The sequence below is a fragment of the Arachis hypogaea genome, chromosome 12 (genome assembly GCF_003086295.3).
Source record: "Arachis hypogaea cultivar Tifrunner chromosome 12, arahy.Tifrunner.gnm2.J5K5, whole genome shotgun sequence".
In the NCBI taxonomy this organism is placed as follows: Eukaryota; Viridiplantae; Streptophyta; class Magnoliopsida; order Fabales; family Fabaceae; genus Arachis; species Arachis hypogaea.
Genome location: NC_092047.1, coordinates 11,354,867 through 11,381,410, shown reverse-complemented (window position 1 = coordinate 11,381,410; position 26,544 = coordinate 11,354,867). Strand labels below are relative to the sequence as shown.

The window sequence follows — 26,544 nt, the reverse complement described above, 5'->3', positions numbered from 1 at the left end:
TTCCTTGAATAGGTACAAAGTACCGTTAACATACACTAACAATCATTTATAATATATATGTAGGTACACAACCGTTAGAGAAAGAATTAAACCGTAAACGGTAATTATTTAACCGTTTATATTTAATATTAATATATTAATTTGTAAATACTCTTCAGTTGGTTCAGGGAAGAAGAGGGGGGGAAGGGCCACCGCCGCCACTGCTCGTCGTCGTCCGGTCGCTAGATCTCGCCGCTGCTCCTCTGGGCTCGACGGAGGTGCTCGATGGCGGTGGGTTCTGGTTCGAGGCAAGAAGGGGAAGACTTCGGTGGTGAGCCGAGGGAGGAGAAGAGGTCGCGCTGTGACGGTGGCGCTAGGGTAGCACGAAGAGAGAAGAAGAAAAGGGTTGTGGCGCTGTGATGGCGGATCGGCGTTGTGATGGCAATTTCGGGTGGCTCGCTGGCTTCTACTTCTATTATGTTGTTGATTTCTTATTATTGTTGCTTCTGGTTGCTTTTGCTTCTGATTGATTACATTGTTTCATTGTTGTTGTTCTGCTCCTGTTTCTGTTTCTGCTCCTGCTCCTGCTTTTGCTTGATTACATTGTTGTTGTTGTTCTGCTCTTGCTTCTGCTTGATTACATTGTTGATTCATTGTTATTGTTGCTTTTGGTTCTGCTTTCAGTTTTGCTTGTGCGTGATTTTGGGGAAGAAGGGGAAGGGGTATTTTGGTCCGAAAGACGGTTTTAAAACTAAGTTAAACATTCGGGACCATTTTGTAGCGAAAAAAAGGTCGGGGACAAAATAAATTTTTGGCCTCTACATTAGGGACCAAAATCATACTTAACCCAATATCAAATTATATACATGAAAGAGTAATTGAGATACCTTTTCAGCTGCAACTTCAACTTTTCTTTTCTTTGGACATGTTCTTTTGTTATGGCCTAAACCAAAACAATATGAACACTTTTGTTGTTGCCCCTCTCTAGACAATGTTAATTGTGGTCCATTACTTGAGATCTCATTACCACTCTTGTTCCTACTTTTCTTAGGCCTTTTAATAGGTTTTCCAAACACTAGGGGCAACACATCATCATATTATGTCCTTTCCTAGAGATTAGGACCATTCACACGATATATCACATGTTGGTAATAACAATTAACATATGTGTCTTGATAACATTTATCCACATAGTCATTTACTTGAAAACACATTTTACTTATACAGCTCATTGCATGTTCAAATGGATGGGTATCCTGTCAGTTGAACTTTCTACAAGAGTATTCATGATTTTTCAAATCTACCACAAATTTATCTCTATTACCATGAGTGCTATACATCTCATACTTATCTCTCCCAGTGTATACAACTATCCACTCATCACCTTTATCTAATTCCTTTTCAATTTTCCTCTTATTTTTAGCAAACCAAAATCTGTGTAAGTGTTTATGCTTTCCCCATTATCGGCCATGTATTCATTAAGTACACCCTAATGTCTTTTAACATAGATACAATGGATTTTTTCCTAGCCTCTACTATCACAGAACTAAAGCATTCACACAAGTTATTAACCAGGGCATCACATTTAAGGACAATAGAGAGCCTGGACTTGCTCCAATATTTTGCGAAAAATTTTGCCAAGTGATTATAGGCTTGCTGATCATGCTTCTGAATGTCACTCATTTTCCTTTCCCATTATTGAACATATGTTGCTTTAGAAGCTCTCCACATCATAAACTTCAGCTGAATTCCTGAAAATCTTTTTCTGAAGTTGTTATACAAGTACCTAACACAGAATTTGTGCTCTATTCTAGGCAGCAATTGATCAAATGTTGGTATTAGATCCTAAACAGAATACAATGTTAAACAAAATATCATTCAATTAGTACACACAACACAGACCAAGAATATAATAAAGTCCAGGATACAATACTTTTTGTTGGTCACATGTGAATATACATTGTCTTATTCTGTCAACCCCAAGTCATCATAGAGGCGAGTCAGAAAGCAAGTCCAAGAATTCTTTGTCTCTACCTCTACAACACCATAGGCAATTGGTAATATTTGGTCATTTAGATCCCATCCATAGTTGTCAATAGTTGTCCACCAAAATGAGTCTTGATGAAGCATCCATCAAGACCAACTATGCTCCTACACACCAAGAAGCTCCTCTTGCAAGCATCCAAACTGATGTATAGCCTCAAAAGTTGGTCTCATATCCTTCCCGATGGTGGTCTTTCTAGTGCAGACTCTAGTGGTCTGTAAACTTGAAGATGAATAAAAGATCATAATTACACCTCAACAATTCATGATAGTGGTTATGCAGCATCTTATACTATACAACATATGTACCATTTATCTCATCTAATGCTAACAGCCTCACTCTAGTAGCATTGAATTTAGTGAGATCAACATTCCATTTGTAGTGACATTTCTTCGCCAAGGTTGTCAACTTGATCTTGGGATTCTCAGCAATCTTCTTCATAAAAACTTTATTCAACCATTTGCAATTCATGATTCCAATCCTTGTGGTTTTGCTGTATATATGCTTCTTATAACAACTCTTTAGCTGCCATGTGTCTTTCCTTTTTATTTTTCCACAATATGCATATCATTTGCACTGTCCTTGATATACAACTTTACACCTTCTACCATCACACTTTGAGAAACTCAAGCCTCTATTGCTGTGGTGTTCTACAATCTTTGAATTCATATATGGATACAGACAAAGTGCCCACTTCCCACTTGTACTCCTGCATGTCCTTCAACTGTTTGTGTAGTGGGTATTTTTTCAATGGAGAAACTCCTTCTTCATCACTTAAGAGAGCATCCAGCTGGTCATCACTATCATACTCATCATCCTCATCCCTAAAATCAACCACCATCTTCTTCTTACCCTTACTAGCACTGGCAGCTTGTTAAACATTGTCAACATTCTCTTCATTGGTAGTCTCCCTGTCCTTTGAACCTTGATATTCATTCAATGTAGTTATATCTACATCAAATAAATCCTTATCCTCATTTCAATCATCATCACTATCATCAAAGTGTATATCAGCAACACTATCTTTAGATTGACAATCAGTCTATGACTCATCATTATCCTCTCCATCACTCTTAGGCTCAAAATCACCATCTATTGAGTCATCCTCACTCCCTGAGTCTGACTTCTCTGATTCCACATCTTCATCGTGAAGAGGAGATGTTCCCATATGTACCTTTTAGACTTTTCCATCACTTTGGACCTTGCCAACCTATTGGGCCTCTTTAACCATGCTTTGCTAATCTGAATCTTGGGTTTTATGCACCACAATTGCCCTATTGTTAGCAACCGTCACACTTTCTTCAACTGGCCCAATACTCTCTTGCATTTCCAATTCCTCAATGGTATAGGACTTGCTACAATTTCCAGTCTTGTGGACAACATATAGCTCCATGTAATCCTCCTTCATTCCAATTTTGGCCATCTCCGTTGCATCTTTGTCTATTCAAAGCATCTTCAGCCCTTCCTTTGTGCTCTCTGTTAAAGACTTGTACCACATCACTGCAATGTTTTCTCCCATAAAACCTTGCTCTTTTAGAATCTCAACAACCTCAAACTTGCTCCATCTATCTTTATCATAGTAATCAACAATGCTCGCCTCACCACACACATAGTATAGGGGTTCTCCATTAAGTCAGTAGTGCTTTACGTGATAGAGAGAACAATGTTACCCTACTGAGTTTCTATTTTCTCTTTTATTACATTTTTCTGATGTAACCGTTATTAGGCATTTACTGCCTTTAATGTATGCTTTTAATGCCATAATTTCACAATTTCGTGAATTAATGACTTTATTAATCTTAATGATGTAGCCGTTAGCTAGTAGTGTAGCTTTTTCATTTATTCGTATTCTCGATATGCATTTTCTTGTCCAGAACAGTGCCCCAACTCGAGTTTGTTGATTTAACAACTTTGTCAAGAATACCCAAGTTTAATGGACCGAGCCCAAACAAATTTTTACCCTTCTTATTTTGAGTGCCAAAAAATCCATAGAAAACTTTTTAGTTTCCTTCAAATAGTTGCTTCTCTCAGTTTTCGAACTGTAAAAAAAGTGAAGGGTCAGTCATATTAATGATAACTTATCTTATCAATCAATGCAACTTTCCATCAATAAAACTCCACTTTTTTCTTCATACTCACTTTTACTAATGAAAATATTTCAAAACTCCCTTCTCCTTTCTTTCTTTGAAGAGACCTTTTGGACGTTTGAACAACTTCACCAATCGTTCTTCCTCAAATGCTTACAGTAATCTCTGTTTATTAAGAATTTTCTTACTGCACTCCCTTTGAAGCATTTTCTTTGACACTTTGGAGTTCATTTTCATGTTTCTGCTTGTTTATGATTTTTCTTCTCTGGAATGCCAAGCTTTTCGGTTACTGCAGCATGCATTTCTTGGAGGATAATCTTGATCTTCCTTCATAGTTTTGATTAGGTAAATGTAGTAGGGGTACCACTATTTTAGTTTCCCCTAATTTGACTAGTATTGATTTAGGTTTTTCTTTCCTCTCCCTGGGTTTTCAGAAATTGGTAAGTTTTCTTCAATTTTTCTTAGTGATTTTCGAAGTTTTCCCCTTATAATGTAGCGATGGTACCCCTGTAGTTTTTTCGAGATGCCCAGGAAGAGGGCTATTGCCACTCGCGAATGCATTGGTTCCTCGAGATAACTGAGAGCCCAACCTGTCCCAGCTCCCCACGTTTAACAAGCTAATGAAGTGGATATCTATTTCTGGGTTTCCAAGGAAGTGAAGTCCACTCCTTCCAACATCACTCAAGAGAAGTTGGACAATTTTTTAGGATCCGGGATTATCTTTACTCGGATCTAGGTAATTTATATGTATTGCTAGCTCCAGGTCTTGATGATCACTTATGCCACATAAACAAGCATGTTAGAAATATACCAGACTGGTTATGGATGAATGAATCTTTGTTCACACGACTTGGTATCCGTCTTTCTTTTACAGAATTCCAGAAAATTATTTTAAAGCATACTAGTTGTGCTCCTTCACAAATCCATCCTAATAGCTGTGCTATTATACGTGGTTTCAAACTTCTATGTTCTTTCTTAGGTCTTAACATCTCCATTAGAGTCCTTTTCTATTTCTTTACTTTCACCATGCCTTTTAGTTTCCAAGGTCGTGGGTTCATCTCTTTCTGAGATAACTCTAAGAGAAGAATTTTTAACCTTTTCGAGAAATATTATCCTAGATTTAAAGAAAGATTTTTAAAATTGAGATAATAGAAGGTACGACACCTTTTTCGTGACTTTAAAAGATGGCAAAAAAGGTTCAACTTTTACTGGAACTTTAATGTTTCTTCCCTGAAAATCCGACTTCAGGATGTTAATGCTTCTGAGCTTGTTAGCATTCACATGATTTTGGGGTTATGGAAAGAACATCCTTTAAGCTTAAGGGACATCATAATTGATGAACACACTACTCGAAATGCTATTGGTACTTTTTAATTGCTTATCTTCCGACTTTATTACTTTTTCACTTGTTCTTTCCTTGTTTTTTATTTAACAACTTCCTCACTTCTCTTTTATTTTTCCCTTCATTTGGTAGTTAACATGGCTGGAGGACTTGGAGCTATCATCACCATGAAGAGAAGGTTGGCTTCTGGATCCAATCTTCCAACTAACCCTAGCAGAAGTGATAAAGTGTCTTCATCAGCCATAATGAGCAATGTCCTCCTCCTCGAAAATTTGATCAAGGACCTGAAATCCATGACCTAGAGGAAGAATCTCCTACCAATTTGGTGCGAAAATTCTAACCACAAACTAACCGGCAAGTGCACCGGATCGTACCAAGTAATACCTTAGGTGAGTGAGGGTCGATCACACAAGGATTGATGGATCAAGCAACAATAATTGAGTGATAGGCTTAGTCAGACAAACAGAAAATGGTGTTTAAGAGTTCAAAAAGTATTAAATAATAAATTCAGAGTTTGAAGATAGGTAAGTGAATAGGTTGGGAATAAAATATGGAGGAAGCAGTTAAGGCTTCAGAGTTATCTATTTTCCGGATTAACTTTTCTTACTAACTATTTTAATCATGCAAGATTTAATTCATGGCAAACTATATGTGACTAGACCCTAATTCCTTAGACCTTTCTAGTCTCCTCTAACTCTCATCAACCGCCAATTCCTTGGTCAATTAATTTTAATTAGAGGGTGAAGTTTAATTCTAGTTATATGCCACAGAAATCCTAACTACCCAAATATAAGAGGATTATATGTCACGTATTCCGTTAAATTCAGATAAACTAGAAATTTAGGAGAATTTATTTTCAAGCTGTTGTTCAAGTAAAGAGCTTTTCCAAGTTATACAAGAACTCAATTAGAAAGAGGGTCGTACTTCCGTTCCACCCAAATTCATAAGATAAAGAACGAAAACAATTATTGAAATAGAAATCAATACATGAATTAAAATAGAAAAAAATAGTATCAATCCATACAATAGATAGAGCTCCTAACCTTAATAGTGGAGGTTTAGTTGCTCATGGTTCAGAGAAGAAAACTAGGATTCAGGTAAACTGTAAATTGGAATGGAATGGAATGAAAAGTGAACTAATTGGAATCCCCCAGAAGGGAAGTTTCTCTTCCTTTTTATATCTAATCCTAATTAATTTAAAATATAATTTCTAAAACTAAAATAATATCTTTTCCTATTTTAAAATAAAAATTAAGTTTAAATCAGAATTAATTAAATAATCAGCAAGTCTTCAATTGATGGATGGGGACCACTTGCTTCGTAGGGTCCACGCTTAACTTGGGAAGTAACGAGAAGTGTTTCCCTGAGTCCTCCATTCTGCAGCCTCTAATCTGTGTTTCCTGGGCCAAAAACTGGGTCAAAAACAGTCCAGAAATCGCCCCCAGCGTTTTCTGTATTTTCTGCACGTGGCGCAAGTCACGCGTACGCGTCGATGGTCTTCTTTGCGTGTCACGCGTACGCGTCAGGTATGCGCACGCGTCGCTGTGCAACTTCGCTTTTCACGCGTACGCGTCAGGTAAGCGCACACGTCACCATGGAAAGCTCCAAATCACGCGCACGTGTCGCTCCTCGCTGTCATCTCCTTTAATTCTTGTGCTGCAGAATTTCCATCAAATCCAGCCGAATGCTGCCTAAAATAAACAAAATTGCACAAGACTCAAAGTAGCATCTATAGTGGCTAAAAGATAATTAATTCTTGATTAAACTCAACAAATTAAATGCAAATTCACTAGAAAAAGATAGAAAAGATGCTCACGCATCCCAATTCACCAAAGAAAAAGTCAAAGAATAAAGTAAAAAACCACGTTGAACCATCTGGGGTCGTTTTCTCGACCTTCTTTGATTGAATTCTAGAGAAAGACTTTCATTCTTCTGAGTTCGTGGACTCATATCTTATGACTGAGACCACCAAATTGGGGCTAGCCAAGATGCCCCTTAAAAACACCTTGTCCCAAGTTCAGAGGATGCTTCTTCGCTCAGCTACCTTTATTAGGGATATTTAGGCGAACATTTCAAATTTCTGTTCTAAATTTGTGATAAAGGAAGACATTGACAATGCCCACACTCATATTTAGAGTTTAAATGCATCTTTGGCCTCTTTTCGAGGGAAAAATACCACTTTTCGGGGCAAAGTAAAAATCTTGGAAGAAGAGAAGACTTCTTCTTTTACCAAAATTGAGAACCTGAAAAAACAGGTTGCCGAGCTCATGAAGGAGGTCGAAACCCTTAACTAGTCATTCACAAAGGTTGAACGTGTTGCTGTGGATGGGTTGTTCGATGTTGAGCATAACATGCTTGAATAAGTAAAACTCTTAGCTCCCGACATGGACGTCTCCAATGTCAGTGTTTTTAAGAAGGTTGTTGATGGGAAAGTAGTGGAGATATTATAAAGATCTTTGTGAATTTTTCTAAGTTATTTGTACTCTAAGTTTCTGCACTTAGTACTTTTATTTGCCTTTGTAGACAAATTTTTTTTATTTGTCTTTGTGGACAAGTTTTTTTATTTGTCTTTGTGGACAAGTTTTTTTTTTCATTTTTTCAAAAAGTTTTTTTAGCTGTTTTGAACCTTTTTTAGACAAATAGGCTAAGTTTACTTGAAAATTTATTGCCTTTAAGTTTCATGATCGTGCTTTTATCTTTTACCATTTGCACTTTATTACCGTTATATCGACAGTGATATTGAATGTATTTTATATATTTGTGATGTCGTTATACCGACATTAGTATTTATGTACATTAAATAGACAATAATGACATTGATGTATGAAGCAATTGACATAAATAATAATATAGAAGTTAGGCCTCATTAAAAATCTAAGTTAATAGGAAAATAGTAACTTTACTATAGTAACTTTCTAAGAATAATACCTTTTGAGGTGGATAGCATTCTATGTTCTCGGAACCTCAAAACCATTTAAGTTTTTTAACTTGTATGCCCCTTTACCTAGATTTTCTTTAATCCTAAAGGGCCTTTTCCAAGTGGGGGTTAACTTTCCTTGAGATACCGAGGTACTAGCATCATCTCGTTTCAGTAGCAAGTCTCCTACTTGGAAGCTCTTAGGTTTGACTTTGGTATTATGTCTCTTTGGAACTTTTCGCTTTATTGCACTTTATATCAACTATCAAATCTCCTTGGATAGTGGTTACACGACCTTCAGAGGTCAAAACTTCATCCCAAAACTTTATTTGTATAAATGCTCATAGGTGATTTATTGTTTTCCTTTCCAAGATCACATGTAGGCTGTTGAGTGTTGAATCCTTTAGGATCACATTTATTATTTTTCTTCCTAACTTGTGGTGTTGACGACCTTGGGGTTGAGGATTTTTCTGAACTTCCGGCCCTATTAGGTGGCAGAGCTAGGTTTTTTCTTTTAGTCAGAACCATATTTGAGTCATCTTCATCTCGCATATATTCCAAGGTGACCAATGAATTTCCTCCATAAACTTCACATCCTTGGAAGTCAAGTGTCTCCTGGAATCACCTTCCAACAAAATAAAAATGAGGCACAAGCACACGACTTTAGGAGTTTGTATGTTAACCTCCAGTAAGGCCTTGTTAAAGCGATCCAAATAATCTCGGATGCTATCACCCACTCTTTGTTCTATACCAAGTATGGAAATCAGGTGCTTGGCCTAAGTTCTTCTGGTAGTGAAATGTGCTAAGAACTTTGTCTTGATGTTAGCAAAAGAGGATATGGATCTGGAAGGCAAAGTGTTGAACTAAGATAACTTTTTGAAGTGAGCGAGAATAGTAACGATCATCCTCTTGACGTTGAACATGAGCTTTTTCTAGGATTCTCCTTTCACGACTATGCTCCCGTCCTCTAATTGTACAACTTTGGAAACGGGATTACCTTGATTGCGATCGCTCTACGAGTTGTCGCTCTAACTGTTACACTCGATGGTGCATTTCTTGCATGGCATGGACATAGTTCTCACCCAAGCCAGCAAAATGGAGAACTCTAGGGTTTTGAACTTCCTAACATTCAAACCTTGGGAGAACTTGATGATGTTTCTGATTAGCGGATGGAGTAACATCAGTCTCATGTCCATCATCTTGATTTTGTTGTTTCTTGAAATGAGTGTTTGCGTTAAATACTAATTGTATTTTGTGGTCAGTCGCAGAACCAACAGCGTAGGATCTCCACAAATGGTGCCAAATGTTCATACTTTTTGCAAATGTGATGAATTAATGAGATTCGGAGATCCTAATTTGACAACGTTGGAATCAGATCGGGAGGGCAACCTGCAAAATACTCTGATACTTAAGTCAATAGTGTTTTAGGTGATAGAGTGAACTATGTGTTACCTGTTGGGTCTCCCTTTTTCCTTTTATTACATCTCTCCAATGTAATTGTTATTAGACATTTACGACCTTTAATATATGCTTTTAATACCATGATTTGACAGTTTCGTGTGTTAATGACTTTATTAGTCTTAATGACTTAGTCATTAGCTAATAACATAATTTTATCATTTATTTATATTCTCGATATACTATTCTTGTCTAGAACAGGATCAACTTAGAGTATATTAATGATTTCATCGCTTAGAGTATTTCATCGCTTATCAATCCATCGGACAGGAGTATATTAATGATGATCGACCTTGAGGGAGCGCGCCACAATTCTCTCAGTTTTGTGATCAATAACCGCGTGTACCACATGCACATGGGAAAGTGGGGTTGATAAGCAATTTCACGAGACTATCTCTTTCTTCTATCCACATCTCTTGCATGTTCTTTTCATCTGTGATATACTTCGTTTGGAAATGAACGAACTTACCAAACATTGATACAAGATATCAGTATAAAATACTCGATATCATCTTTGGTATATGCGGATCTATTCTTTCACAAATAACACTTTTTAGTTCTTCAAATGATATTGTAAAAAGAACAATAACATTACATGAATTCTCGCATACAAAACTTACTCTCTCAAGTATTTGTAATAATATCTAACCATGATAATATAATTTTAACATAATTTTATCCTTCATTTTTTTTAGACAATGTCTCTCCACTTAACATTAGTTCAAAGTTGCAAATGTGAAAAAAAAAAACAAAGTAAACACTGAGAGAACATATAAAAAAAAAAAAAGAATTGAAGAAGATAAAGTTTGCGCAAGCAAAATGCGGAATATATATAAATTACAAATCTAACCCTCAGTTTTCAATTTCAATAAATTAAAATTTTTCTTAATTCAAAAAACTGACCCACAGATTTCAATTTTATATTTTATAATTTTTTTATATCCAAAATTTATCCTCCATATCCAAAATTTATCCTCCGCCCCATCTAAAAAAAATCTGAATCCACACAAATAAAAGATACTGATACACTCCCTAATTTGAATCTTACGTTCTTCAAATTTGACTCTCAATTTTTTAACCCTTGTAAAACTAAGGCTCTAATTTGTATCTTTCGATTTAAAAAAAAAAAATCAACACCATATTCTTCAAAAACACAAGCTCTCCAAATTCATAACTAAAAAAGTAGCCACTCAAGTGGTCCAAGATTATTTATTAGATGGCGACATTTTTTCTGTACAAGAAGCAATAGCTCAAATGACATAGTCTTCCCATATTCAATTAAGAGGTTGCGATTTTGAATCTCCATATCTTCAGTAAAAAAAAAAAGTGATCTATTCATAACTTCTTGCATAAAATATTTTTTCATACTTTTAAATATATATAATATATGAGTAAAGTTGCCACTAGATCCCTTATAATTTTACGTTAAGACAATTTAGTCCCTAAAAAATGTAACAATTACATCCCTAAAAAAACGTGGACATGTTACAACCGTTTAGTTCCTAATGTAAAAACTAACTAACGGCGCTTCTTATGTGTACTGTTTAAGTTAATGAGATGTATGTTGAATACCACAGTGGAAATACTCCAAATGATGAGGACAAATTGGTCCTTCAATATTATTTGATTTTAACATCTTCTAAACCCGAACTGTGCAAAATCGCCAATTATTAACCCTGAAACTTGCTGCAAAACCCTCCTCCTCTTACTTGGACCTCCATCATCAAGTGCTACACTTTCCATGGCTTCTTCAACCATTCATTCTCCTCCTTTAGTCAAATGAGGGCACTTAGCATTCGGCCTAACCGCCACATATTCCCTTCTCTCCTTAAAGCTTGCGCCCCTTCTGAAGGACTTCTACCTTGGCCAATCTCTTCATGCCTGCATCCTTCATCTCGGCTTCAATTTTGATTTGTACACAGCCAATGCCTTGATAAATATGTACTCTAAATCTCATGGCTTGGGTGCCTGGCAGGTAAGGTGCTTGATGGATTGTTTGAGAGATGCAGAGCCAATTGCAGCACCATGGCTATGAACATAGATAATGTCAGAAAGGTGTTTGATAGAATACCTGTGAGGGATGTTGTGTGTTGGATCACTGTCATTGCCGGAAATGCTAAAAATGGCATTTATGAGGAAGCATTGGCCTTGTATAGGGAGATGGCTAGAGCCTTGGATTTAACATTGGGACCACAGCGAAAGGAACTAACAAAAAGGTACACTAACTGGCAAAAGCATCAACATTTTTAACCTACCTGAAGAATGTCTCTGCTAACAACGGTTCAGTGACGACGTCTTCTTCCTTGCGACGTCTTCTTCCTTGCTAGTTCGGTGAAGGAAAAACCGTGACTTTTGTTACTGCACAGAGCCAAGATTCTTTGGCTTCAACTTCTTCCTTAGGATTAATGGATAAAAACAGAGGGTAACTGAGGTTATAAGCCAAAAACTTTTAAAAATAATACTTATTTCAGATGAAACACTACATAATTTTCATTTACCAAAAAAACTTCTTTGGAAAAATGGCAATATGAAGATTTAACGAACTTTATAATATTAAAATAGTTCGTCACTTTTAACTATATACATCAATATCAATAATTAACAACAAAACACAATTTAAATTAATAAAAAAATTTATAACCAAGAAATAACAATTGTCAATATCCTGTGCAACGGAGCGACAAATTGATTAGTAGATACATAAAATACTGTCAACAAGAGATTGTGCACAACATGGATCATATGCAAACTTCATAACTAAGATATATGATCAAGCATGCACAATCCAAGACCTTCGCCCTTCATCCCCTTCTCCCCTATCCTTCCTAAGAAGAACAGTACAACAAAGAGGGCTAACTGCCTAAACCCACAGCCTATTGTTCTTTCTTCTGAGACTCAGAAGATTGCGGAGCATTGGTTGTAGGCTGCTTCATACTAGCCTTGGCCTCAGCAAGAAATTTGGGATCTGGCTTGTGTTTTTCGGCAGGTTCTCTCATCGCCAAGTATATGTAAAATGCTATGACTACATTAACTGATATAACCGCAAGAAATCCACTCACTAGTGTCACAGAGTAAGGGGACAAATTGTCGGTTCCTGTTACACAAAGGGAACAAGGTAATCTAGTTTTACATCTTACACATTTGTTTATGGGACATTACTCTACATTGCATTCAAGAAACATTAAAGGAAATAAACAAGAAACTGATGAGATCCATTCCAACAAGGCAAGGGAAATGTAACACTCAATAAATAACACAACGGGAACTTTATATTTGAAGAGTCTTAGTAGGGAAACATTTAGATAACAGTTCAGATAAACAATATGTACCAAGAGAGTCAAGGGTTCTGTTTTGAGAATTAAGTTGATATGGTCAGCATTTGAAGCACTGAAAGATGTTGACAAAATAAAATTCCAAATGTGCTTAACAATACAACAATAGGTCAATAGCAACAACAAAGCCTTATCCATTATCCCACTAGGTGGGTTGGCTAGAACAAAGGATGCTATAATGCCACCTGGAAAAAAAAAAGGGGGGGGGGGGGGGAATAAGCCCTAAGATAATTCATTCTCTCATTCTTTGGTTATTATAAATATCTTTCTTGGTTACTCAGCACCGTATGAAATAACACATTAAAATGGATTAGTTGTTTCTTGTATGATCGTCCATCGGTCTATATGTCAAACATAAATAAGAAACAAGAAAGCATCTAACTTGCAGTTTAAGACTGCAATGACTATTACATATTTCCAATTTGCAGATACCACTAAAAATTGAAGCCAATGTGAAAAATCAACTGCCACTGACTAGAAATTTTGAATGCCTTTATAAAGGCAAATTCCAACTTAATGCATTGTTTAAGATGCAATAACATTGGCTGACATTAAAAAGAAAAATCTCTTCGACAAAAAAGCATAAAACAAGTAAAAAGATGGGTTTTACAATACTTGAAAAATTGATATACATCCATCATCTTAAACAAATGTAAGATAACGAAACTATCAAGTAAAACCAACAACCACTTGGAAAAAAAGAGAAATCAGTAAAGAAACAACTGAAAATACTTAACTATGAAAACTTACCAGGAAACAGATTATTGTTAAAACCATATAGAATTGCAACAGGGACAGCCCACATGAACATTGAAGCAATGAAAAACTTCTGAATCACACTCATTGTTGCTTTTGGTCCCTAATGAAGCAGGAAAAAAATAAAGTAAAATAAAAATAAAATAAAATAAAAAGAAGGAAAAGAAAATATTAAATCAAGATGCAAATTTTGAATCAGAAAGGACATATCCAATATACGATATTTTTTATCTAAGATACATTCCATATTTTTTACAGAGTTACCTTGTGCTGACTTTTCTTCACTAACATTAGTAGCACTAATTCTGGAAAGAAGCCACTATAAGGTTTGTTGAAGATTTACTTCTTTCTTTCTTCCTTTTAAGTTTTATCCTCTTTTCCATCATTTTTCTTTTAAAGGAAATGAGTAATACTAATTAGAATCAATTTAAATTAATTAGTATCATTTATATTTATATAGAATATATGTATATTAATTGTAAAATTGCATGCTTTTATTACTTTGATTCTTCTAGCACCTATATATACCCCTATGTATTATACATTTTGACATACTCAATAATATATTCTTTAGATTACTCTCTTGTTTTTCTCTTCCGACAGTATTCTTTGGCCTCTTTTTCGATCCTTTCCCGACGCTTTGGTTCTTCACCACCGTTACCACCATCTTCGTCTCGTCGTCGTGGGTCCAACGAGCCCATCGCCGGCAACAACCGGATGCGCTGCTGCAAGATCGCTGCCCGCTTCCATCGTTTTCCTCCTCTAGATGTCTCCAGCACCGTTTGATCTTCAGCAACGATCAACGGTCCGGAGTGTGCCACGTGTCACAAAAGCAGCGCCTCCCACTGACCTGCGAGCCAACCAGCGCCTCGACCCGACCCATAATCAACTTTTTTAATCAACATCAGCCAATTTTTTAAAATTATTGTCTATCTCAATTCTAGACCCTAAATCAAAAGGTTTTAACCCTAAATCCTAAACTACAAACCTAAATACGCTAATGTTGGCTAACTAAGGCTGTGTTTGTTTCTGAGAACAGGATAGGACAAGACACTGAGAACAAGACATAAGGGACAGAGATACAAAATTTTGTGTTCTTGTATTCTTTTTGGTGATAAACTAGAACAAATTATGAAAATTCAATTTATTCTCATTTTTTTTCATTCAAAAAAATTGAGATGAAAAATATAATAATAAAAAATATAATTATGAAAAATTAATAAGAATAATAAAAGAAAAAATGAAAAGTAAGTTGTGTCCTTGTTAGTGTCTCCGTCCTTCCTTTCACGATGGACACAAAATACACTAATTTAGAGTCTATGTACATATTGTCCCTGTCCATGTCTCTGTCAAACACGATTTTGTGTCTCACTGTCCTGTCTCTCTAAACAAACGCAGCCTAAAAGTTTGTTCCTATACTTTCTCAATAAGAATACATAGCTATTGATAATACACAAGGTAAATCACATAACCTTTGACTGCTAAATTACAAGAACAAAAGAGCTCCATCCTAACCAAGTGTACATCCAAGGTAGAACACTAATCAAAATTCATAAGACCAGAGAATTGCAATGGGCAGAGACACCCAAATCCATGGCAGAAGCATTAGACCTATCTCAGCATACATCCAAAGGACAGAACAAAAAAATTTAAAAAAAGCATAGCCTCCAAAGCACACATTACAGAGCTGGAACAGCACCCACACTCCAGCCAAAAAACAGTAATTCACTAATTCTACATTATACTTCTTATTAATTAAGATATAATTAAAAATTTTGTAATGAAAACTATGGTACAACCATATAACTAAATGAAAATCTAGCTGGTAAAAAAAAAGAAAAAAATGGAATAAGAAAACGCAAATCCAAATAAAAAAAGAGAGGAGGAGGAAAACCTGCTATTAATGGTGGCGGCGACGGTGCTGACGGGTGATGGAGGCAGGATGCTTGTGCTGTAGCAGCAGCAGATTCGGACCACGCACAACGCAGGAGGAGCTGGCGAGCAGAAATGGCGGAAAAGCGGAAGCAGAGAGCAAGCCGCGGCGTCGGACGCAGCAGCAGAAGAGCAGAGGGAGGCTCAGGAGAAGAGGGTTAGGGTTCGCATGGTTTGGGCTGCTAAAGGGTGCGTGTTAAGTGACGTGCGTCGACGAAGGTCGGAGTAGACAGTGGCAGGTTATGGGGGAGTCTGATGTGTGAAGTGAGAGGGAAAATATCGAACTGCAAAGAACTCTAGAGGTTTAACCAAGGTTGCGAGATCTCACCGCTTATTGAACCCATCAAGTCACTGATTTAATAGTTTAATCTGAGTTTAATTATAGTTGAATTAATTTAATTAAATATATAATAAAATTATTAAAAATTTTATATATAATTTTAAATATTTAAATTTTATATTTTTTAAATTAATAAATTTTAAAAATTTATTATTTTACATAATAATTTATTTATATTTTATTATTAAAAATTTATAAAATAATAAATTTTTAATTAATTTTTAAATTCTAATATAATAATCAACAAGAATACTCATTACATCAATAACAAAAATTTAAAATAAAAACTTTCAACAATTATGCTAATTAGTACTAATAAAAAAAAAGAAAAATACACCAAGGATCAAAACTATAAAACAGAGAAAGAGAGAGCAAAAAACAATAACTTATGATTAAAATAACACACTAATATATCAATATACTTATATGAATATATTTGTCTTGATCTCAATTCTAAACACTAATATATATACTAACATTTGGTACTTTTAGGAGCTAAAAATTAACCAAAATTAGTAGTAACTAACTCTAAAACTAACTTTTGCATATCAATTTGTCATTTTCTTTAACATATTTGTTTCTTAAATTTTCATAGAGAACCAACTAAGAGGATAAACAACTAGAGTCAACTAGAATTTTTTTAAATATTTTTCATAAAACAAATCGTTAGAGTTGTTTTTTTTTTTTTCGATTTTTCATAAATACTTAAGCTGGAATAGTTCAGTCACCATTCTTAATCTTTTAAATTTTTAATAAATATATTTTTGATAAAATTTAAATACAAAAAAATTACTGACTTTGACAAACGAAAAATAATTTAGGGTGTGTTTGGCAAATGCGTTGGCGAAGGAAGAAGTGCGTTTGAGCTTTTTGAAAGTTTCACTTTATGTTTGGCAATTTTTTTTTCATTTTAAACGCAGAAACGATTCTGCCTCTGAACTCACGTTGAGAAGAAACTAAAATTTGTAGCTTCTGCGTTTCACGTTCATGGTTGCTGATTACCTTTAGAAAATTAGGTGAGAAATTTATTTCTTTTTTACCAACCTTACCCTTCATCTTCTTCTATGAAAAGGATACTAATAACTATAAGTTTCAGAGTAGTTCTTTGTAGTTCTTTCTATTTTTTCATAGTTCTTCAATCACTAGTAAATTGAATATTTTAATTTTTTGTATTATTTTTAGTACTCATTTTCATATTTTAATTTTTAGTATTACGATTTGTGATGTTATGTTTTTATATGAGTTTTTTTTATCATTTTCTATACTATTTTTTATATGTATATTTTCTATGAATTTTTTTTATTTTTGTTTGACTTTGTTTATATGATTTTTTATTTATTTTATTATATTTCTTTTATTCATATGACAAATGTTGTTGATTTTTTTTCGTAGTGTTATAATTTTTTAGGTATTTTATTAATTTTTATGATATTTTTATTATTTTTTGTTCATATGAATTCTTTTTTTTCTATCTTTTATTACATGTATTTATGTTGTGTATGAAATTTTTTTATTTTTTTATTTTATTCATATAAATTTTATTTAGTTTTTATTGTATTTTTTTGTTCATATGATATATGTTGTTGGTTTTATAAAATTTTTATTATTTTTTATCCGTATGATTTTTTTCTATTCTTTGATGTACTCTATCTTTGTTTTATATTAATTTTTTTATTTTTTATTTTGACTTTGTAAAATTTGTAATTATAATTATTATATACTATGTTTATTATCAAAATTTTGTGTAATATAAACTATGATCTTATAAAAAAGGACAAAATAAATAAATAATTTATTATAAGTAACAACAGAGCCATAAATAATGAAAATTTATAGTACAAAATAATACTTAATTAAAGAGTACGGACAATACTAGAAAAATTATAGAATTTTTTTTGTTTAACATTATAAAATTTATAGTACTCTCTTTCATATTTTTTATTGTATTTATTTATTTATATAATAAATACTTTTTATATTTTTTTTTAGGTTCTGTTTTTGCATGTATATAAAAAAAATAATTTAAATTAATGTCTCTTTTAATAATTTTTCATCTAAAAATGATTTTGAGTAGTATAATCCAAACAATATTTATTTTACTATAATCAATTTTGATATAAATATTGTCAAACATTAATCACGTTAATCCAAATTTACTTTTCATCAAAATCAATTTTGTAAAATCAATTTTATACCAACTGATGTTTGCAAACTGAAATCCAAACACACACTTAATCCTTCGGTCCATTGTCTCTTCTCAGCCAACATTGAAATCCGTATATGGACGATAGCGACGCACCAAGGTAGCAAGCGAAAAAACTCCGCCGCTGATTCCTTTTCTTTGTTGGAGAACACAAGCAGTTCTAATCCATCTTCTTCGACGACTTTGATTCACGCTACTGATAAGGATTTCTCAATGCAAGATTTGTTCAAAGTCTTTGAAGATACCCTTTTCTTTGTTTATTTCAAACCATCCGTGCTTATCAGCCCAATCTTTGTAACTTTTTTTTTTCCGCCTCAGCATCCATTACTTGCCTGTTCTTGGCCGCAGTTACCTCAATCCAGACCGAACACCCCATTGTCCGTTCCAAGTATTACATACTTAAAAAAACGAATAAAAAAAATTAATATTTACTTACTACCCGATATTAAAGGCATCATTAATTCTCAATTGCAGAGTTAACAATAAACAAACACTGAAATCTTTGGACCCTCCTTCTGCGTCGTCTGTGAGATTCTGACATGTATACAGTCACTCTAACCACTCACTCCTCCATGCGGACGCACCTCAAGAGTCAAGACCGACACATATATTCAGTATATAAGGAAATTTCAACCCTTCAGCACCATAGAATCTCCTAATATCCCCTAGTATCACGAGAAGAAAGTAAAATTGAAATCTCCACTGACACAGCAATGCTCATCCAGATTAATGCTAAAGCTCATGAAGCCCTGGCTAGAGTTCTCTGCGATTTGCTGCTATTGGGCTAGAATAAGTTGTAGTAAGCATCTAAGATTCGTATTGTCCCCTTCTTATTTCTTCTATCCTATCATCTAAGAACCAAAGACTTGAATCCTGCAATTTTAAATCTTGTTTGTTCGAAAATTTGTTCTCTTCCATTTCTTTATCTGTCCTATCAACAATATATATCATCTTTCCGCGCGACAATCTTAAGGGAAAGGAGATCTCGAATTTTCCAGATTATCGTTATGAACAGTTCCATGAGTGGTGTGCGGCGGGGTCGTTGAGACTTCAGTCGTCTCCTTCCATGGCTTTTCTCCCTGCACTGGTCATCCTTAATTTATGAGTTAGTTGTGTTGATAAGGTGACGTCGTTATATATACGATGCATTGGATTTTCTGCTTAAAACAAACTAATTAAGCAATGTATGAACTAATAATTAATATTTATTAAATAGTATCATATTATGTATCAAAGATTCGACGATGTAAGCAAAGCTGTAGTCTGTAGAGGCTCTCAAGAATGACAGAGATGGGGTGTCTGATAAAGCCGAAGAAGATGAAGGACGGTATGGAAGAGCAATATATGATAATGTTGTAGAATGGTTGGCTCGTGTGGATGGAATTGTTGCTGAATATAAAAAAATTCAAAGAAGAACATGATAATAATGCAGGCTATGCACTTGCTTTTCCATTTCAAAATCTAGACATAAGATATCATCGCAGCAAAACAGCAGAAGATATCAAAGAGAGGGTTACAGAATTGCAAAATGAGAAACATGATAGTATATCTCGCTGGCAGGGCCCACCTTGTTCAATGGGTTATGCCTTCCTTCTGTTGAATATGAAGAGCTTGATTCAAGAAAACAAAACATGGAAGATGCCAAGAAAGCCTTGGAAGAGTCGAGTGCTACAATGGTTGGTGTTCACGGCCTAGCTGGTATGGGAAAGACGACTATAGTCTCTCAATTTTTTTTATCCCGCAATTCATTACATTATTAGAGACTAATGTAGTATATTTTTGTTAATTTCAAAATTTAGTCGGGATCCTATTCTCCACTATACTATATCAGAAGAAAAATGATATAAGTAGTTGTATACGTAGACATTGTAATTGAGTAACCCACTCTTTAGCTAGTTCTGTACAAAATATTTTTTTTTTATCAAACATATAAAATTCGAACCCGCAACCTCTTAATTGAGTATGAAGAATTGAGTATGGGGAATTTATGCCATTTGATCTATTACTCATTAGCAGTTTTGTACAAAATATTGAAATAGGAATTTGGCACAAATATACAAATATGGATATCCAGAATATTATTGTTCTTAATAATAATGTTTTAAATTAATATTGTTCGTTTTCTCGCCCAACGGCCCAAGTCTTTGTTTCTGATGCCTTTGCCCTAAGAGAAAAGGTTGGGCCCTAAATAGGCCTTGAAGGCATTGTTGGAGTTGATATATCTTTTTTTTTTTAACTAAGAAAAACATCTTTTATTGTGTTGAATTTGTATTTCACATTTGTGAATACCTGTACAATGTAGTAAGAGAGAAATTGAAGAAAGGAAAAAACACCCTTATTATCCTAGATGATATGTATGGAAAAGTGGACTTGGATATGTTGGAAATTTTATCAGAGTGGCGATGAGAAAAGAAGAATCTCATTCTCAAAGAAGGGAAAAGTTCTTCCAATCCTTCTGGGGCAACTCAAACTAAGACAAACAAAAAATATTGCTAGTACTGGACAAAATTTGACAAGACAAAAGTCAAAACTCAAAAATAGATGGTGCTGGACAAGACAAAAGTCAGGAATAGATGATATTAAACTAGCGGAAAATTATCGCATGTTCGGTTCTACTAGCATGGAACATCATGTTCTTTTGTACTATCGGTTTCTATTATGTATTTGTCTTGTAGTGAAGAACTTAAAGACAATTTTATCTTTTGAAGCAAAACTAAAATGACCCATTTGTCAATGGTTGAGTTTCTAAATTCCTGGCTTGGCTAGCAATGGGGCGTGAGCCACTATTTGTTCCATTGAGAATTAAATCTTTATGCCATTCTTAAAATACACACCATTAGTAACATATCCTAGCATATTTAGTTTTTATATTTATTAACAAATCATTCAATTTTTTAGTAAAAAATTATAAACATATTCAGCAGTTATCTTAGTAAAAATAATATTATATAAAATAAGCAAATAATATATATCAAAATAAAATTTAATTTTCAAATATTAACATTACAATTAAAAATATTGAACTCTTCTTGCTACTTTTTTTTTAAAATCAACTCTTTTACTTTTAATTTGTCTTTTGAAAAACTTAAAAATACAACTTTAATAACATCCTCATTTAAATCTTTTAAAATATTTATTCGACATCTAATTTTCTAAAAACACAAAATTCGAACAAAAAATGTACGTCTAATAGATTTAATGACAAGGAAAAAATATTTATTTTTTTAGTGACTTCACTGAATCTAATCTATAGACTTTGAATTGATTTCAATCCACATATTTTTAACTTTAGTTTTTACAAAAAAAAAATAGTTCATTACTGTGGTACTTATATGAAGATTTAAATTTAGTATCTAATGATATTAGATTTTTTTTTTATTCGATTTGTGTCCAAAAAAATATATTTGGCTATTTTAATATTAAAAAAATTATAATTATCAAATTATCGTAAATCAAAATTCATTATATATACCTTCTCTTTTATAATTTATATATAGATAATAATATTATTATTCCTAAATCTTGTTACTCTACCATGATTTACTAAGAATTTTATACTATATTTTAATACGTAAATTATGGTAGGATAATTATTTTACAAAAATACACAAATTACGTTATATCTTATTACTGTTTATTTGTAAATTTAATAGTATTTTTTAACACATAAATAATGATAGGATAGTGAATTTTTTAAATTGTACACAAAATTCACTAAACATAATTTGCTAACACAATTGTCGCTAAACATGATTCATGAATTTCAATAATTTTTCCACCATCACATACTAATAAATTTTATTTTTTTTCAATACATAATTAAATTTAAATTACTAAAAATGACATTTTTAAATTTTTTAATGCTGTCATTTTGTGTACATATATTTGGTCATTTGTTTAAAACAGAGTTAACTACTAGTTTAGTCGTCACACAACTAAAGCTGCGTTCACTTTCTTTTTATGTTTCGCTTTCTTACAATTCGTGTGCGATGCAAGTTCTGATTGTTTTGTTTAATTTTTTCTTTAAGGATCTTAGTTAAATTTCTTTTCATATATGCCTATGTATGCAATTTTATTTTTAGAGGCCCCAATACTTCACTACCTTTAATTTACGAACTTAAACGTAAAATTCTATATGGTAGAATGTTACACTTTTTATGTCATATAATATTATTTTAACTTTAAAATAATTTATTTTGGTATAAATATGATGTAACTTTTATTAAATTTAATTTTAAAAGTTAAATTTGTATGAATATATTATATAAAATTTATAAATTTGTACCTTCTAATTTTATATCCGATCAATCCAATTTAATTTGATTTATTTTGGATCAATTTAAGGTCGGGTTAAAATAAATTCAGTGAGATATTAGAGATCCAAATCTAATTGAACCATGTCCAGCCTGACCCATGTGCACCACTACTTGGGTTGTAGTATCAATATAATATTAGGATAATTTAAATGTTAGGAGCATAGTTATCAAAATCAAATCGATAATCAAATCGGTCATACTACCAGATTATTCGTTTAACTAATAGATTACAAGTTGAACCGATTAATCCATTTATAACTAAATAATTATATAAAATTTAATTTTATTTTTTGTTTTCATAATAAATATCTTTTTTAGTAATTTTATTTTATATCAATTAATTATTAATTTTAAATTTTAATAACTCATCAATTAGTTTATATTTATTATAACTCTTCAAGTATTTATAAATTTATATTTATTATACTATTATTTGTTTTTTTTAGCAAAGTTTTTTTGTTATCAAAGATAAAATTGAGACTTGAGTATAAAGAAATTATGCCATTCAAACAAAGTTATACGTGATAAATTATGGATTTTTATAGGTGTGTGTGGTAAATATAAAGAAAGAGCCTTACATTTTTTACAACTTAATATAATCATCATTGATCACAGGAATATTGTTTATATAAAGAGGAGTTTTAATTTTAAAACTAACAAAACATATTTTTTCAATATAAATAAAGTCAAGTGAAACAAATTCTAAGCCAACATTTCTACTTTAAAAAATCCAAGATTTGTTACTATACATTATTTTTGCTTTAATTTTTAATTTTTTTTTATCTCATAGTCTTCAATCTATTATAGGATGAGAAATCAATAAAATCATTTAATATATAAATCTAAGTATTTAACTGTTACGAATCTTATAACTGAGAAATTATGAATATTGAAAATAAAAAATTAAATAAAAGAAAAATAATCATTTTTTAAATTAAGAAAAAATATATAGAACCAAAAAGTTACCAGCCAAAAATTAAACAAAACCACATTAATTTATATTAATTATTAATTTTAAATTTTTTAAATTCAAAATTTAAAAAATTTAAAATTGATTAAGTAAACCTAATTAAAACCTATAAAAACCTTCCTCTTCTCTCTCATATTAATCTACCAACCTCTAACAATCACACACAAACCTCTCTCTTTCAACAATGCTGCTGAAAACGCCGGCGATTTCCATACTCTCCGCGACGCCCTCAACAAGCGCATATAAAGTTTAACATCTTGAAACTCTCCATCTTATTTTGATTGCCTTATCAGATAAAAAGGGACCTAACTTACAGCAGAAATCATCAGTGCCGTTGCATCTCCAGTTCAGCAGACATTTAGAGGCTGCTCTCTGGTAATTTCTTCAAGGATTTCACAGAATCTTTCCCCTTGATAAACACCAATGCCTTCGGTTGTTGTGTTATCTTTATAAGGGTATGGACTGCATGCCTTGGACAGGACATGTGGGGTGGCAAATTTGTATTTCGCTGACTTTCCCAATTGTGATGATATGCGAACCGGATCAAAATATTTAGGATTTGATAGGAGGTTCACACTTCTTAACTCTTCATTGATGATCCTGTTTGTTGATGTGAATGTCATGAATTATAAAAAAAAAAACATTCATTTAATATAAAAAAAAAACATCCTAATACTTACCAAAAGAAACATCCAATTATATTTTAGCAAAAAATAATTAAAAATCTATAAAATTTAAAAAAAATATGAAATTCTTAAAGAAATATAGACATTTATATTTGCAATACAAAAAAATTCGAAAAATATATAAAAGAACATCCATTTAGTATGAAAAAGAAACATTTTTATACTTAGCAAAAGAAACATCTATATATATTAACTCGTAGATATTTTGGATTCACCCAAAAGTATTTGGCTGATTTTTGGCTAATACCCTTTTGGTTCCCTAGCATTGCTCATTAAATTAAATATGCATGGAGTAAAAAGAAGCAACAAAAATATAAAGAGAAATATAGGGATGAGTTTTATATTTATTATGTAAAATTTCGATTATGGATTATGAAGTTTTGTTTTTTTTTTTTTTTTTGAGTAAAGTATCGTTTTTGTTCCCAACATTTGGAGTAAGTCTTAAAGTTGTCCCTAACGTTTTAATCATTCTATTTAAGTCCCTAATATTTTAAAATTGACTCAATGTGTTGTCCTACCGTTAGGGATCCGTTAACAGAATTGACGGCGGGACAAAATTGAGACGATTTTGAAACGTTAGGGACTTAAATAGGACAAAAACGTTGGGGACAAAAATTATACATAAAAATAAATTTTAATTTTATCCTTTAGTAATATCAATTTTTTACTGCATTCAATTATTTTTTAATCACATCTAAGTAAATTACAGTTAATCATATTACTTTCATTCTAAATAAATTAATTTTTTTATAATTTTATTCTTAAAGTAATGTAATTTTTTTATAAATAAATAAATTTTACACTTTCATTCTAAATAATGTAATTTTACTTTTATTACTTAATCACATTACTTATAATTTTTTTAATAATTTTACACTTTCATTCTAAATAAATTAATTTTTTTTATAATTTTACACTTAAAGTAATGTAATTTTTTATAAATAAATAACTTTTACATTTTCATTCTAAATAATGTAATTTTACTTTCATTACTTAATTACTTATATTTTTTTTTATAATTTTACACTTTCATTCTAACTAAATTAATATTTTTATAATTTTACCCTTAAAGTAATATAATTTTTTTATAAATAAATAAATTTTATACTTTCACTCAAAATAATGTAATTTTACTTTCATTACTACTTAATCACATTACATATAATTTTTTTTTTTAATTTTACACTTTCATTCTAATAACATTACATTATTTATTTAGAATGAAAGTAATGTGATTAAGTATAATTTACTTAGATGTGATTAAAAAATAATTGAATACTATGTACAATAAAAAGTTGATATTATTAAAAGATAAAATTAAAATTTATTTTTATGTATCATTTTTGTCCCCAACGTTTTTATCTTATTTAAATCCCTAACGTTTCAAAATCGTCTCAATTTTGTCCTGCCGGCAATTTTATTTATTATTGAAGATAGAGAGACTCGAACTCGCAATTTCTTAGATAAGTATAGAAAGACTATACCATTTCAGTTATAACTTGTTGGCTTAGTTGTGAATTGAGGGTTTTGATTATGGATTATGAAGTTATGTATAAAGTAACATGTTTATGACATATTTAAATACTATAGTCAAACAAAGAAATCATCATCTGCAATGCAAGTATTAAAAACCTTAACTAATTTTTTTTGTTCAATTCATCAAGAATTAAGAAACTATGCATTTTCAGTTCAAAAGAGTAGTTATGAGACTATCAATAATTTTAGTATAATTTTATATCTATATACACATACATATTTGTGTAAACATGTAAATTAAATGGTTGAAAGAAACAAATGAAAAGAAAAGGTGAAATATAACTGACAAATAATAGTATTTATATATGTTTATATCTGCGCCGCAAGTATGTATCAAATTAAAAAGGAAAAAAAAAGAAACTAACATTATAATATGAGAAGAAAAAAATGAGTTATAAAAAAAAGTGAGAAGCATGCAATTATAAAAGAAGAAAGTAAATAAGTAAAAATATAATTTTATATTAAAAAGATAAATAGTAAAAATGAGTAAAATAAAATAGTTTTATAATTTAATTTACACCTATTAAAAATAATAACAACATAAAAATATATAATAAAGTAATAAACTAAATAAAAACAAATGTTAAAGAGAGACTGAAATAAAAAATAAACTAACTAGATGACCTAATTTATACCAGTTCAGCTA

At 32.0% G+C, this 26,544-nt stretch overlaps 1 protein-coding gene and 1 long non-coding RNA gene across 2 annotated transcripts; both read right to left on the bottom strand.

Moving 5' to 3' along the window:
• Nucleotides 1–11,169: 11,169 nt before the first annotated feature.
• Nucleotides 11,170–12,259, bottom strand: LOC140176971 (uncharacterized). The gene is made up of 2 exons (XR_011868304.1): nucleotides 12,083–12,259; nucleotides 11,170–11,856 (listed from the first exon to the last, which is right to left on the bottom strand). It is a non-coding gene; the product is annotated as an uncharacterized lncRNA (long non-coding RNA).
• Nucleotides 12,260–12,425: 166 nt separating this feature from the next.
• On the bottom strand, nucleotides 12,426–16,200 carry LOC112726843 (uncharacterized). Its single transcript, XM_025776378.3, has 3 exons — nucleotides 15,810–16,200; nucleotides 13,910–14,018; nucleotides 12,426–12,921 (listed from the first exon to the last, which is right to left on the bottom strand). The coding sequence occupies exons 2-3, from the start codon at nucleotides 14,001–14,003 to the stop codon at nucleotides 12,701–12,703; spliced, it is 315 nt and encodes a 104-aa protein (XP_025632163.1). The 5' UTR covers nucleotides 14,004–14,018; nucleotides 15,810–16,200; the 3' UTR covers nucleotides 12,426–12,700.
• Between the last annotated feature and the right edge of the window lie 10,344 nt (nucleotides 16,201–26,544).